This window comes from Pangasianodon hypophthalmus, chromosome 18, assembly GCF_027358585.1.
Source record: "Pangasianodon hypophthalmus isolate fPanHyp1 chromosome 18, fPanHyp1.pri, whole genome shotgun sequence".
NCBI lineage: Eukaryota > Metazoa > Chordata > Actinopteri > Siluriformes > Pangasiidae > Pangasianodon > Pangasianodon hypophthalmus.
The window spans coordinates 11865485-11880118 of record NC_069727.1 but is presented as its reverse complement, the minus strand read 5'-3'; the positions used below and the strand labels follow the sequence as shown (position 1 = coordinate 11880118).

The 14634-nt window shown below is 38.8% G+C and overlaps 1 protein-coding gene across 1 annotated transcript in view; it reads right to left on the bottom strand.

Annotated features, from left to right (window-relative positions):
• Window positions 1-10370: 10370 nt before the first annotated feature.
• The window catches only part of taf3 (TAF3 RNA polymerase II, TATA box binding protein (TBP)-associated facto), a 67836-nt gene continuing 63572 nt past the window's right edge, over window positions 10371-14634 (bottom strand). The window contains exons 5-7 of the mRNA XM_026923101.3: window positions 13060-13312; window positions 12501-12607; window positions 10371-10947 (exon numbers count right to left, since the gene is read on the bottom strand). Of these exons, the coding sequence (XP_026778902.1) occupies window positions 10833-10947; window positions 12501-12607; window positions 13060-13312 (475 nt within the window). The 3' untranslated portion in view covers window positions 10371-10832. The remainder of the gene's footprint in view (window positions 10948-12500; window positions 12608-13059; window positions 13313-14634) is intronic.

Below are 14634 nucleotides of genomic sequence, written 5' to 3'. Positions count from 1 at the left end.
CGCGCTCATTCTCTATCTCTCTGTGGATGATCCGTCATTTCCAGTGTTCTGGCAGACTCGAACAGATTGTATCGGTTTATTTATTTCCTCCTCTATTTATTCACGCCAGAAAAAAAGGAGGAAAAGAAAGAGATGAGGGGAGATGAAGGGATACAGACTGAGGGATGTCAAAAAGAGAGATGAGTGCAGGCAATATTAAGAGCGGGAGTGTGGAAAATAAAATAAAAACAGAAGGATATAGGAGAGGGAGAGAGAGACAAGAGAGAGAGAGAAGTAAATGCTAGGAGACATTTCCTTCACATTAAGGTCAGGAATATGTCAAGGATTCGCTCAGGAGGGAGAGACGTGTGTGAGAGCGAGTCAACACAATTCAGCATCTAACAACAAAAATCACCTCAGTGTGCTTGAAATGCTGTGTCTTCTGAAGGTCGGTATGACGGCCAGCTCTTCCCTATCACCTCATCATCATCATCTCTCTCTCTCTCTCTCTCTGTGTGTGTGTGTGTGTGTGTGTGTATTTGTATATTTGTTGGTGGAGATGCGCGGGGAGGTGTTGATGGTGGGATGGAGATGGAGGAGATTAAGCTAATGAAATGGACAACAAAGGGGAATTAGGGACAAACGCCCCCTCCTTACACCACTGCCTGCCCCCCAGAGGGTCGCGCGCACAATAACGCGGCTTTATCAGCGCCGAAAACGCGCTCTAACGAGACATTTATTATCGAGCGCGCGCGCGCGCGCCGCCTCGCTCCGGTGTGACATGGGTTTCTGAGCGCGAGATCCACAGGATTCCCCATTCATCCTGCACACCTACAAAACACACTATCTATCTATCTATCTATCTATCTATCTGTGTGCCACTGTACATATATTTAAATGTATTCCTAAATACACATTATTTAAATTTAAATAAAGAAGACACACCTGAACAGATGAAGGTAAATATATATATAAATATAAAACATCTATCTATCTATCTATCTATCTAAGACACTATATTATATAGCCTATAAGATAGACTGTATAAGATAGATGACCTATATATTTAAATATGAACATGCCATGGCACAAGGTGCCCGGTGTTCTTTGTCCTACACCGTCCGGATAATTACAAATCTCTCTCTCTCTCTCTCTCTCTCTCTCTCTCTCTCTCTCTCTCTCCTTTTTAAATGTCTCCTTTTTACTCGCTTGACGAATTAATTTAAGTGTTATGAGGACGGGGGGGGGGGGGGGGGGGGGGGGGTCTTTAAGCTGCTTACTCAATGGCTATTTGTTGGCATCTTGAGTGTCTGAGGGAAACAGAGAGAGACAGAAGGGGGGTGTTGGGGGGAGCAGATCTTGATTTTCATTGCAATCTTTTGGAACAAATAGCCGAATGGTTTACCGTTTACCCCTTTTTTCTTCTGCACGCCGGCATGGCGACGCACTGGCGCTGCAGGCTCGAGCGCGCGCGAGCTAAGATGACCAGAGACAGAAAGAGAGAGAGAGAGAGAGAGAGAGAGAGGGAGACAGAAAGAGAGAGAGAGAGAGTCTTTGCAGAAGGCGCGGGCTATCAGGTGTTCTCTCTCTGTCGCCCCCTCCACATAACTACCACACACACACACACACATACACACACACAAATACACACACACACACACACACACACACACGTACATACATTCGCACGCGGCTTCGGATTACAGCAGATCGGGCTTGTTCGCGTTGTGCTTTTGCTGCCGCGCGCGTCTTAAAAAAAAAAAAAAAAAAAAAAAAAAACAGTGTCAATGAACCCAAATATCAAGTAGCATTAGTGGGTCAAAGCCAGTGTGGGTGTGTGTTTATGACCCTTCCTCCTCTTGTCTTAGTAAATGGCCTGTGTCAGGGATCTGTGAGCTGATAAGGAGCTGGGCCACTTACAATAAATACTATACCATAAAATAAATACTATACCATAAAATAAATACTATACCGTAAATATAAACGGATGGTGGCTCCTCAGATCGACTACCAAATCAATGCTAAAACGGGCTCGATTCATTTTTTGCCCTTTTTTTCCCTTGCACATCACTTTCACATGAAAGCTTCGTTAGAGGGTTTTATGAGTCTGTTACACTTGTTATGGGTTTCTGCTGCTTTTAAACGACAAAGTATTATTTTTAGATGCAACGTTTAATTTTCATAATCAATTTTCAGACATTTAAAGTTTACAGTGTTTTCTTATATTACAGCAGAATATGCAATATAATAAGAGAATACTACATTAAAGTACATAAAAAAACAACGCTTCACCTCAGAGGTGCATGTACTGTACCTTTAATATGCATCTTCAGGGGGAAATGTAGATACAGTGCACCTTTAAGAAGGATTTAAAGTATGTTTTTAGAGTAAAGCTTTAAAGGTATACTACATGCACAGTTACAGATAAAGGACATAATAAGGTTTACAGTTTTTTGTGAGAGTGTAAGCTTTAGCAGACCTGTAAACAGTGGAATGTAGGAATGAATATGACACATAAAGAGGATGAAAAGGGATCCATTATGGAACATGAGTGAAAGAGTGTAGTGGGTTTAAGCTGCATAATGATCTGTGAGCTAGGAGTTCATATTTTGTGAAGATGTGCGTTTTGTTTTGGTTTGAATGAAGAGGCTGCTGTAGGACTGGATGTTAGAACAGTAAGATGTGGGCTTGTTTTAGGGGGAACATGCTGCACTGGGCTCGACTCCTCCTAACTGGCTGTTAGCATTAATGACCTGGAAGCCAGTTGAAATAAATGATTTTTTTTAGTTTAATTAAAATCGTATAAAATGACAGAAATTACACGACCCCGCGCTCTGCCATAAACTTTCTATAAGTCATTACACAGGAGAACTGATTAGACCCTCACCCACTGCTTCCGGTTTAAAGATAAGAAAAGAGCATATACAGGGTAATAGTATAGTCATTTAACTTAGCAGTGAAAGTAACTGTGTGCGTTAGATACACGCAGGCGGAGGAACATTTCAAATACACTGAATAAGGCTGAGTAAATCACCTGCAGAGAGCACTCAGTCATGTCTTCTGTCCAAACCACCTGCAGTCAATCTAATAATAATAATAATAATAATAATAATAATAATAATAATAATCCGTCAGCTACTTTGATCTCGATTCCTATTTCCTGGTGTATAATTTAGTCAGAGCAATTAATCTAGGTAATTGAAAAATAATAACAATAATAATAATAATAATAATAATAATAACAGGCACGCGCACAATGCAATCCGCTCACATGAAGGATTTTAAAGCACAACTTTTCCATCATCTTTCTAGCGCACTGAAGCCCAGATTTCATTATCAGCTCTTAAATAACATAGGCACTGGCACCTTTTGGCTTTAAATATAAATAGTGTATAAATATATAAATATGTTTAGTGCGCTGCGTCTTCAGAATGCAGTCTGCGAGTTCGGGGCGTGTTTATTTTATTTTTGATTGACACTCGGGATCATGGTTAATCCCCCCTGCATCACTCCAGCCCTTTTATTTTATTTATTTCATTTTTTTTTTTCATAACTCATTTCTCGGAGCGCGAGATGCGGGACCGTGATGGTTGCCTGGGAGACGGTGATAGCGCCCAAAGCCCATTTCCATGTCTGCTATATGCGCGCGCGCCAGGGGCCGTTATTTCGAGCGCGTAGCCCCCGTTTTCTTTCTTTCTTTCTTTTTTTCTTTATTGTTTTTTTTTTTTTTTTTTGCAACAGAGGTCGTCACAAAGTCATTCAGCCAACACAGCGCGCACTTATGATGTCTCTCTCTCTCTCTCTCTCTCTCTCTGTCTCTCTCCTTTCTTTTTTCTCCGTCACGAACCTGCAGGCGCGCGCAACATCAGCAATGATGACGTCCATCTCGCGCGAGGATGAACTGGCCCTTTATGATCCAAGGAGTTCGGGTGCCACCATTTCATCTCTCTCTCTCTCTCTCTCTCTCTCTCTCTCTCTCAGTGCACGTTAGTGTCACGCGACAATGCTCTGTAATGAGGAGTGTGCATTTATCTCTGATTTTGGGCTCCATGCAGTAATGACCCTTATGTGTTGATGTATTCATGCATGTGTGCGTTGGAGCTTTAACTCATCTCTGCACACTGAGACACACAGAGCAGTCCCTCACCTGTTTGGCTTCTTTACAAAAAAAAACAAACCAGCTTGTTTTAGGTAGACTGATGGCATGAATTATTATAAACCATTATAAACAACTCTTCGAATTCTCTCTGCATTGGGCGCTGAATAATTGGTTTGTGTTTGTTTCTTGCTCTGTGTTTTTCTCTCAGCAGGAGAGGAGGAAAGTTTGTACTGTGTGCAATAAGGGCAGATAGAGAGGCTTCATTAGTGCCTTTGGTTCAGTAATAAGCTCTATCTTCTCTGTGCACCTTCACAAAGTTTGCGCGTGAAGCCTGTGAGGCTGATTACATATTAAACATATTGAATATATAAACATAGGAACGCAGTGTTCAGGCTATTGATCGGGCTATCCAAACAGTTCAACTCTCTCTCTCTCTCTCTCTCTCTCTCTCTCTCTCTCTCTTAATTGCACACGAAGCTCCAGGCTGAAACTGGAGGAGAAAAAAAACTACCCCTAAATTAAATAAATATTCTAATTAGAAACGATTTGTTTTATATTCTTGCTTTGCACCCAGTCAGTAATTGCTTTTCAAGCTCTTCGTTTCAAAACAATTGATAAAGAAGTGCAGGGAGATTGGGCCTGAAGAGCTGCACAGCACTACTGAGGCTAAATATAATGAACATAAATAATGACATGAATGAATAATTATAGAAATAGACTCGGGGCATCAGTGTAAAAAATCTTTGTTTTGGGTGATAACGCTGATGCTTCTCAAACGGTCTGATTTCAAAGAGTAGACAGCGAGGAAAGGAAAACTTCACCCATGTCAAACTCCTCAAGTCATTTGATAATGAAAGCAATTAAAACGAGGTGGAAAACATGACACCATTCTATCAGAGGGAGTGAGATTTCCCCTGTGCAATGTCAGGATCACAAGGTGGCTGCAATTCTCTCATTTTACACATAGCCTGTATTTATGCTTAATTCAAGCAAAATCCCCAAAAAAATGAAATGCACAAAATTCCTCCAATGGTGCTGTATGTAGCACACTGATTAATAACCCCTTCAGGGCCTTCAGATTTTTTTTAAAAAGTCATCTTGGAGTGTATTTTAACCGAAAGGGGGCGTCAGATAATGTTCAACTATAGAATATAAAGTTTATTTATTCATTTCTCTAACATCACAACAATATCAAACCTTAACATATTAGTGTCTGTAGTAGGGATGCTCAAAAAATATAAATAATATATTATTATTATTATTTAAATATTTTTATTTATTAATTAATGTCTGAAATATATTTTTAATTGCCAAAAGGAATGTTTTCCAGTTGACCGTTAGAGACTGATTTAGCTAATTAGAGTCTTAAAGTTCAATTCAATTAAATTTTATTTGTATAGCACTTTTATCAATCGACATTGTCACAAAGCAGCTTTATAGAAATGCATAAATGAGGTCACGGGCGAAATTTTAAAGTGAAGCATGATGGTGGTAGCAGTAATCTTTCACACGTTCTCGTATGTTTTGATCTTTATAGATATATGAAAATATGAAATTGATTCAAAAGTGTAAAACTACTGACTTTCAACAACAATTAACAGTTTAGGTTTAAAAAAAATCTGAATCTCCATAGTGTCCTATATGATGTTTTCTAGACTTTAAAAGAATCTTGAGCAGTCGTTATCCTGATCATTTTAGATCATTTGGCCTATTGCACATGTAGCCTTGGAGTAAACGAAGGCAAAGAGTTAGGGCAGTGCTTCCAGTCTGGCTCCTTTTGTCCCAGTCACTCAGTCCACATTTTATAGTATTTCTTGTTCCAAAAATCATAATAACTTCATCATAATAACGAGCTCTTTATAAGGTTAAAATCTGTTTGCTGGAGCAAGGAATTCAGTGTAACATTCACAATAGTGAAGGACTGTAATCCAGGCTATAAGAAAATCCACAGGGCTGTAGATTAAAGGAATAAGATGAAGATACAGTAGACCTTTGAGGTGCTCACTGCTTTGTTAGTCTTAAATGTGGTTTGGGAATTTGCTCAGAGCTTGGACAAATTCAATAAGCCTGATTAATTGACTGAAATAAATTCGTTCATGCGGGTGCAAAAATTGTGTTTTAAACCAATATCGCACAAGGGGTGCTTATGATATATTGGTTTAGAAACACAATGTTTTATGTTGCTTCATAAAACAAAGACTTAGACCACTTCACACTGTCACACATGTAGCTGATGAAGTTGGGGTGTTAGAGACTAGGCTTTGTGTTTTAGTGAGTTAGGGTGAAGTTTAAGCAAAGTTCATCAGTGCGATGAAACTGTAAAATTTGGAGAAAAGGGCAATTAGCATGAAGCATGAGAGTGTTTTGTGATTAGTGTGTAAGCTTGACTGAAGTTTGTGAGAATATCAAGATAATGACCAGTTTTCATCTACTGGTTTAATTTTAATCCTGTCTCTTTTTCTTCTTCCATTTCTTCATCTGTTTCTTCTTCTTCTCCTCCTTCTTCTATTTCTTTTTTGTTAGTAATTGTTAATAATGAAAACTTCTGCTTTGCTTATGTTTCTCATGTTTCTTTCAACTTTCACCTAAAAATACTTAAAATAAAAACACAGTACATATTGTGCATCTTGAAAACATGTATTTTCAAGTCTAATGATCGTATTATCATTAAATCACACCACTCTAATATGATGAAAATTAACTTCTTATATTTACAATCTTACTCAGTCACTGAATCTCATCAACCTCAGAGTATAAAGGACCTTGACCCCATTTCACCTTTGACTTTTTCTTTCGACCTACCACGCATTGAAGTTTACCTTCAAACCTGCCTTGACTGCTAACACAAACACACACACATGCTCTCTCTCTTTATATATTGTGTTACACTGGGACAAATCATGTGCTTACTTGGTAATTGAACTCAGTGGTGTGTAAGACTCTCGATCCGAAACACTTTCATTATAAATTAGGCTGTCCGTCTTAAAAAAAAACAAAAACAAAAACAAAAAAAAAAAACCAAAAGAAAAAACCCTAATAGCATGCCTAGTAACAGTGCAACAGAGTAGTCACTTCAGTTCTTTAGCATAATATTTAAAGGTAAATACACACACACACGGTGGCTTAGTGGTTAGCGTGTTTGCTCGATTCCCACCTCCGCCCTGTGTGCGTGGAGCTTGTATGTTCTCCCCGTGCTTCGAGGGTTTCCTCTGGGGATTCCGGTTTCTTCCGCCAGTCCAAAGACATGCGCTGTACACTGACTGGCAGCTCAACTGTCCATAGTGTGTTTAGTATTAGCTTCAGTTCTATTGTACAGAATCTCTCTTTTTGCACTGTCCTTAGTCTTCTTTTCTATTTATTTCTTATTTCTAATGCACAGTCTACTGCATATAACTGTGTATGTGACATATAACTGTGTGTTTGCACAGTACTGTGTGTATATATATATATGTATATATACAGTACTGTACAAAAGTCTTAGGCACATGCAAAGAAATGCTGTAGAGCAAAGATGCCTTCAAAAATAATGAAATTAAATGTTTCTACATTAAAAAAATACTATAAAGAGCAGTAAACAGTAATAAATGAAACGAAGTCAATATTTGGTGTGATGATCCTTCACTTTTAAAAATAAAAGCATATTCTCAGGTACAGTGTGTGCAGTTTTATAAGGAAATGAGCTGTAAGTGTTACTGAGCATTTTGCAGAAGCAGCCGCAGTTCTTCTGGAGACTCTGACTGTCGCACTTGCTTCTTATTTTTGCAGCAAAACCCAGCAGCCTTCATTATGTTTTTTGTCTGAAAAGTGTCTCTTATGTAATCTGCTGCTTTCTTTACTAACATACAAACATTCTTCTGTAACATTTAATTTTGTGCTGGAAAATTAATGTTGGAATTTTAAAACGTTTTTGTACTGAATCAATAATGTAGAAGTCATAAAATAAATAACTATAACAAAGTTTGTACTTAAAGAAAATAGGGTGCCTAAGACTTTTGCACAGTACTGTACATGTAAAATGTGTGTGTATATTAATTGCCCAAGCTGGCATTAACTTAAATCAAAGTTGTGATGATAAATGATATATCACAAGAAAATAATCATACCATCATATTTTAAACTCTTTCCATGAATTTAATATAATCAACTGCCATAGTGTTAAAGTTAGCTAAGCGGATTACATTAAATATCAGCTGTAAATATCAGCACTAAATTACACACTCCTTGTTCATATGGTTTAACTCTGTTCTGCTGCATGCTGTGGTGTCTTGCCTATTTTTTTTTTAGTTATTAGTTGTTTCAAAGCTAGGTAATGTGACTGAGGATCCATTTTATTTATGATTGAAAAGATTGAAAATATTGGTTGTGGCTATTAAAGTTTTTTTGTTTCTCGAGTAAATATTAATTATCACCATTTTCACCATTGACAGCCTAAAAAAAAGATGACCACAGCAGGTTGAAATTGTGTAGCTGTATCTAGATACCATGATAAAAAAAAAAGGATTGTATGATTGTATGATGATCATATCCAGGTTACATTATACAGAATATTTAAAGCTCTAACCATTTACATGTTTATCACAGATTGATTTACAGCTGATGACAGTCTTCATAAGATCTAGGCATCTACATTATTGTGCTCCTTTTTACATAAAATCATAATACTGTATGAATGGCTGTGCATTTGCAGGGACCCTGACAGGCCCTGTGCGTTCTTGTGACTGCTTGCGTGCGTGCGTGCGTGTGTGTGTGTGTGTGTGCGCTCTGTATCCCAGGCCCTGCATCCAGGCTCGGATCAGAGAGCGAGGGCACGGCCTTCCTATCTCCTGTTTTAATGAGCGGCACTATGGGTACTGTTGTGCATGTGGAAGACATTTCTTATCGCGTGGAAACAAAAAAGGAACAAGCATAAAAGCTGCACTCGCTTTGATTTGTCCAATCGCACGGCGACGATCTGATTCAGGCATCTACATCTGTGTGCTATTAACGACAGGTAACTTGGGCATATTTAACAAGATATTAAAGACGATGCAGAGCTGGAAGCGGCCAAGTGCGGGCCAGGGCAAAGTGTGTGATCAGCGGAGGAAACAGGAGAGGCTGAGCATCAGGTGAACTGGAACACTTAAGAGCTACAGCGTGTAATTTAAACACACACATGGGCCCTGGCATGGCCACAAAGGCTAGGATTTTACTCCACAGGAGATAAAGTTAAAGGGCAATGTGGTTTTGTTCCTACTGCAGAAACTCTGTCATTCTGCATGGAAAAAATGGCAAACCCATTTAAGGGCAATTTCTCCTGCGAGCATGCATCTTAAACAAAAACTTGGCATGAGCACGGCACCTGGAGGGGGACGCTTCACGCTTACAGGAAATTCCGAGCATCGGAGGTCTTTGGGGATTGAGCAAGGATTGATGCTTACACCACCACACCGAAGCCGTCACACGTGGTTACTTAATACGAGTGCATGGTTTCATACAAATCAGTCTGAGACTCCAAAACCTAATTACCCCAACTTAAAATTATTATTAATAATGTAACAATGAACCATTATCAATTATTAACAATTATTATTAAAATGAAAACAATACTGGCTCACTATAACAACAATAATAATAATAATAATAATAATAATGATAATAATAAAATACTCATTTCCCCTTACAGGATAATTGCTCAGTGGTGAAGTGGTAGCATGCGGCTAAGGCTCTGTGCTAGAAGTGACAGAGAGCCGCCCTTAAGCAAAACCCTTAACCCTGAACTGCTCAGCTTTCTTTGGATTGGATTCTGCATCACTTTCAAGTCACTTTGGATAAAAATTGTCTGCCAAATACCGAATGTCAACACAAAACCTCCTAAAAGAGCATGAATTTGCAATCACTGTGTGAGAATTACATTTTTTTTCAGTCCAGTTTGAATCCCAGCACACTATCTAGCTCTCCTCCATCACACTACCCGTGTGCGAGAGAGAAGGCTAAACCGTGCTGCTACTTGAAGCCACTACATGAGCACCATTAACTGTGTATACGTGAGCTAACAGACGGCTGTGATTGACAGGCGAGAGAGAAACTGCATCGTTCTCACGCACAGAGCCGGGGCAGTTATGCACTCATGGATTACAGGGCACGACCATGATGTAGTTCATGATCTCCTGAAGAAACTTTACACAAACAATATCAGGCATGCAGTTTTGTGTAAATTATAAACCTGTAAATGATCCCAACCATACGTTTCATATTTTTTTTTTTTTTTTTAGAAAGATTTCTGTAAATGTATACAAAAGTAATGACCACCCACTGTGGAAAAAACAGCTTTTAATCGAATCCATAATAAAAGGAAACTGCACTTCCAGTCTAAATAAATCAGAACAATATTTAAAAAGGTTGACTAATGTACAGACGTATTTTTTTTTCTTTTTCAGCGATGTGATCCCGATGAGTCAGCGCACGGCTGAAAAAACTTGGATGAGGATGTACAACCTCGATGCGCGCACACACCTACTGAACAGTCGTTGGCTTCCGTACAAAGATCATATACACATATCATAGGGTGATTGACATAAAAAAATTAACATATAGACTTTTGAAAATTTCATTTTAAAAAATACATAAATGACTACAGAGACTTTGATTAAAAGGATGAGAGGAGGAAAATGTCCGAACTGAAGCCACCACAGGGAGAGAGGTGGAACTGAAATAAAGCAGAGTATGAGCAGAAAGGCAAAGAGAGCGAGAGAGAGAGAGAGAGAGATGATGATGATCAGTGCGCTTTACGCTTCCTCTTTTTTGTTTTTTTGTCTTTTTTCTTGCCAGAGCACTTCACACAGAACCAGGACTGATCCTCCGGGGGAGCAGTTATGATTCCTACACAGGGCCTGAAAAACAAAATGAGAGAGAGAGGAGTGAGAGAATGATATTTATACATGTGCATGTTACTCAGAGAGAGTGCGATCCACAATCTTGTGTGACTGTATCGCATACTGTATGTACCACAAAAACTCAAGTGTATGTTGGTTAATGTGATGCCTCGATACAGAAAAGACATGCATTTCAAATGTACATTATAATAAACTGACTGCCACTGTAGTTAAAGATATTTCTTGTTGATCAACTAATTTGCAGATAAAAACAGGTCTTTACACTTTTATTACTGACATCAACCAAACAAGAACACAACAACCTCTGTTAAAAAATAAATAAATATACAACTACCTACTGAAAGAGAACATTAAATAGTGCCGCAGAGGATATCCTACTGTGCTTTAATTACTGAATGTCTGTAAAATACCATAAGGACATTCCACCTTTTCAAATGCAGTTAATCCAATTCAAAATGTCTGGTGGCACAGAAAGTCAGTGATCATGTGATAGCATCGAGTTGACGTAATTTTGGATAGAATATATATTACGCTAGCTAGCTATTTTTTCCCCTGCAGATGTGTGCCAGCGAGGCAATCCCTCAGTCCAGTGTAACTGTAAATTGGCGTGAAACGAAAGCATGCACTACCAGAAGCATGTATGTTTTTCATGTTCTGCGTCCTTTGCCCTTCAGTGAATTGGCTTTTCTGTCAGGAGAATTTCATTCACACTCGGTCTGAACACTGATTTAGCTGAGAAAGCAGAAAGGCATAATTTCAGGTAGCTAAAATAATAAATACTACAGATAATAAATGTTGGCAACTTTGTATATGTGTTTTAGCTTAGACACCTGAAAACTATGCTTTTACTGTGTGTAAAGTACGCATGCGCACACACTAAACATAAGCTTCTCTTATTAGATAGATTAGCTTTGAAGCTCCAGTGAAAAACTACGATGCAAACTTCAGACATTAAAAACATATTAGCTACATTTTTGAATAAAGAGAAAATTGTGTCATTTTTTAAATTGTGGTTTAAAGTCATACCAATAAATCTAATTAAACCCTGAAAGCTGAGTTGACCTGAGTGTAGCTGTCTTAAGACTCACTGATATGATGTATTGTATAATATTTATCCTATTGTGTGTCACTGTAAAATCATCGAGCTTTGCTTGTTACAATGATGGTTATTAATATGTTTCATTTAAAACCATGATTCCATGTCTTGTTCCAAAAGGTTGTGGGTTTGATACCTTTTTAAGAGCACTATGTTACAAAGTACGCAAAATAAATTCTGAAGGTTTTTTTTCCCCAAAAAAATTAACAGATCAATTTAAACAAAGGCAAATTACTATAAACAAATAAATAAGCAAACTTTAGCTTCGTTAAATTTGCTCATAGACGCTTCGTTATTTGCTCATAGAGAAACTCCATCATATAAAACATACAGGAGAGCTGAGAACCTACAGAAGACGGCGCAGGAGGAAGGAATCCTTTCTCACAAAACCCAAGTTAATAAATACTGTAAGTAGATTTTGTGCATTGTGATGGGGGTGTGTTGTCATTCTCACCAGTGGTACCAGTCATCGCACTCATCACAGCCGATCATGGGACTGCCATCATCAGGTTTATTACAGCCAGGGCAGATCCAGATCTTATTACCCCACTCGTCACGAATCTGTGGGTCACACACACACGACAAAGCTTAGCAAAAACAAATTTGTAGAACCTGGACAACCTCGTCAGAGTAGCAGAGCTGACAGTGAATATAGGGAGAAACTCTACTTGACTATTTTTGATATTTAATATAGCTTAACTGTGATATAATACATACAACATCGTTGATACCCAGTAACTATTCAGGTTTTTTTTATTGTCTGTAGATATGATTAAACTGTGGATAAAAATACTCTGAAACATTAAGAAGTCTCATAGTTATACTGTAGATAAGTAGGTAAGTAATGAGAGCAACGTGCACTTATCAGGAGGAACACAAGCTGCATTACTAAAAAGAAGACAACTATACAACTAATACACTCATAAGCATGTAAGCCAACATGGCTATGGAACTACTGAAATTCTTTCAATCATCTCAAATCAGATGATGATGATGAAGATGATGAGCCTCACCACGTAAGCGCTGACCGTCTCCGTGACGACACTGCAGCCGCGAGCTTTAGCCTGGCTGGCTGGGGCCTGAAACACCGGAGGAGGAGGTGGCACCAACACAGGTGGTGGGAGAAGTGGAGGGGCAACTGGAGGTGGGGCAGGGGGAGGTGGGGCAGGAGGAGAACGCATCCGAGCACCAGGACCTGAGCGTGACACCGGTGTCCGAGGAGGTGGAGGGGTAGGTTCCAGGTCAGGGGTAACCTTACTGATGACGCTGAGAGAAAGATGGAGAGAGATATAACACCCTAAATTAATATTGTGGCTCAGAAATATTTAATACATATATTTAATACAGAAAGGCCTAAAAGTCAATTTTTTAAAAATTTTTTATTTCATATCCAAAACACTGTGTTCTTACTGACCAAAAGCAGCAGGGATAAGAAGTCATATCACACACTATATTATTTCAGTTACTATAAGATATTCAAGATGGTCATTAAGAAAGAACAACAAACACTGTGTATTCACTGTGTAAGTATTACTGCTTGATTAAAATCTATTTTAGGAAAATGATTGTATATGAATAGGACATTTTGTTTTCAGTGTCATATGGAAATTTTCTTTTTTTAAATTATAAATGAACCTCTAGCATAGTTTTAAGAAAATAATTACTTGTTTGTTTTAAAAAAATGTCAAAGGTTTCTCATAAATATGTGTAATATCCAAATTCTAGACCGTCTCTCGACATGCTAACACAGCACTACATTCCAGTAATAGTGCTCTCAACCTGGACATGCGAGTGCTAACACATCCTCAACAGCACTCAAGCTAGCCGCTGTGCCTTTTTTACCTTGTGATGTAAGAACGGTAATTATTGTCCTAAATAATATTTGTGTAGTTTTTATGTAGAATATTGAATGATCTTCAACTCTAAATCATGTCCTGTAAAATAAACGGCCTTTTTGACAGTCTATGCTGAAACAATAACAGTTCTTGTTAATGAGCTCCGATTGTATATAACAGAAATAAGGAAAGAAAATACACTCCGTATCCAGTTTGTGTGTTATATGATGCAAGGTTAATCTCAGCGCAAGTAATCCTGCTTGACCCCCTGCTGTTGCCAGGCAACGGTTTGATTGACAAGGCCAGTGAGTGCAGGCAACCCCAGTCACCGTGGTTTTGACCCTGAGAGGGGTGTGCCAAACGGCCGGCTCCGGTTACACGCACAGGCGCATGGTCATTATTTATGTCTTATCTGAATGACACCTTGAAGGTACATGCACACACGCATGCACAAACACACTCTCTGTTGTGCGCGCACTTCAATGACAGCTCTCCCTCAGATGCTGTGAGGTGTGGGCTGATCAGGAAGTGACCTCACGACTCCCTCATGACTCTCTAAGGTCAAAGGTCAGGGGCATCCGCACTGCCTCGGATGCTGCATCAATGGAGCCACTGTTAGGGCTTTAAATGTATGTCACAAAACAACTAAACGCAGAAACACGCAGAGACACAGCAGTCACTCAGCTACCTAACCAACACAGGGTGGGGCTGTCAGATTTCTTTAAAAACGTTTAAATACGTGAAATGTTTTGT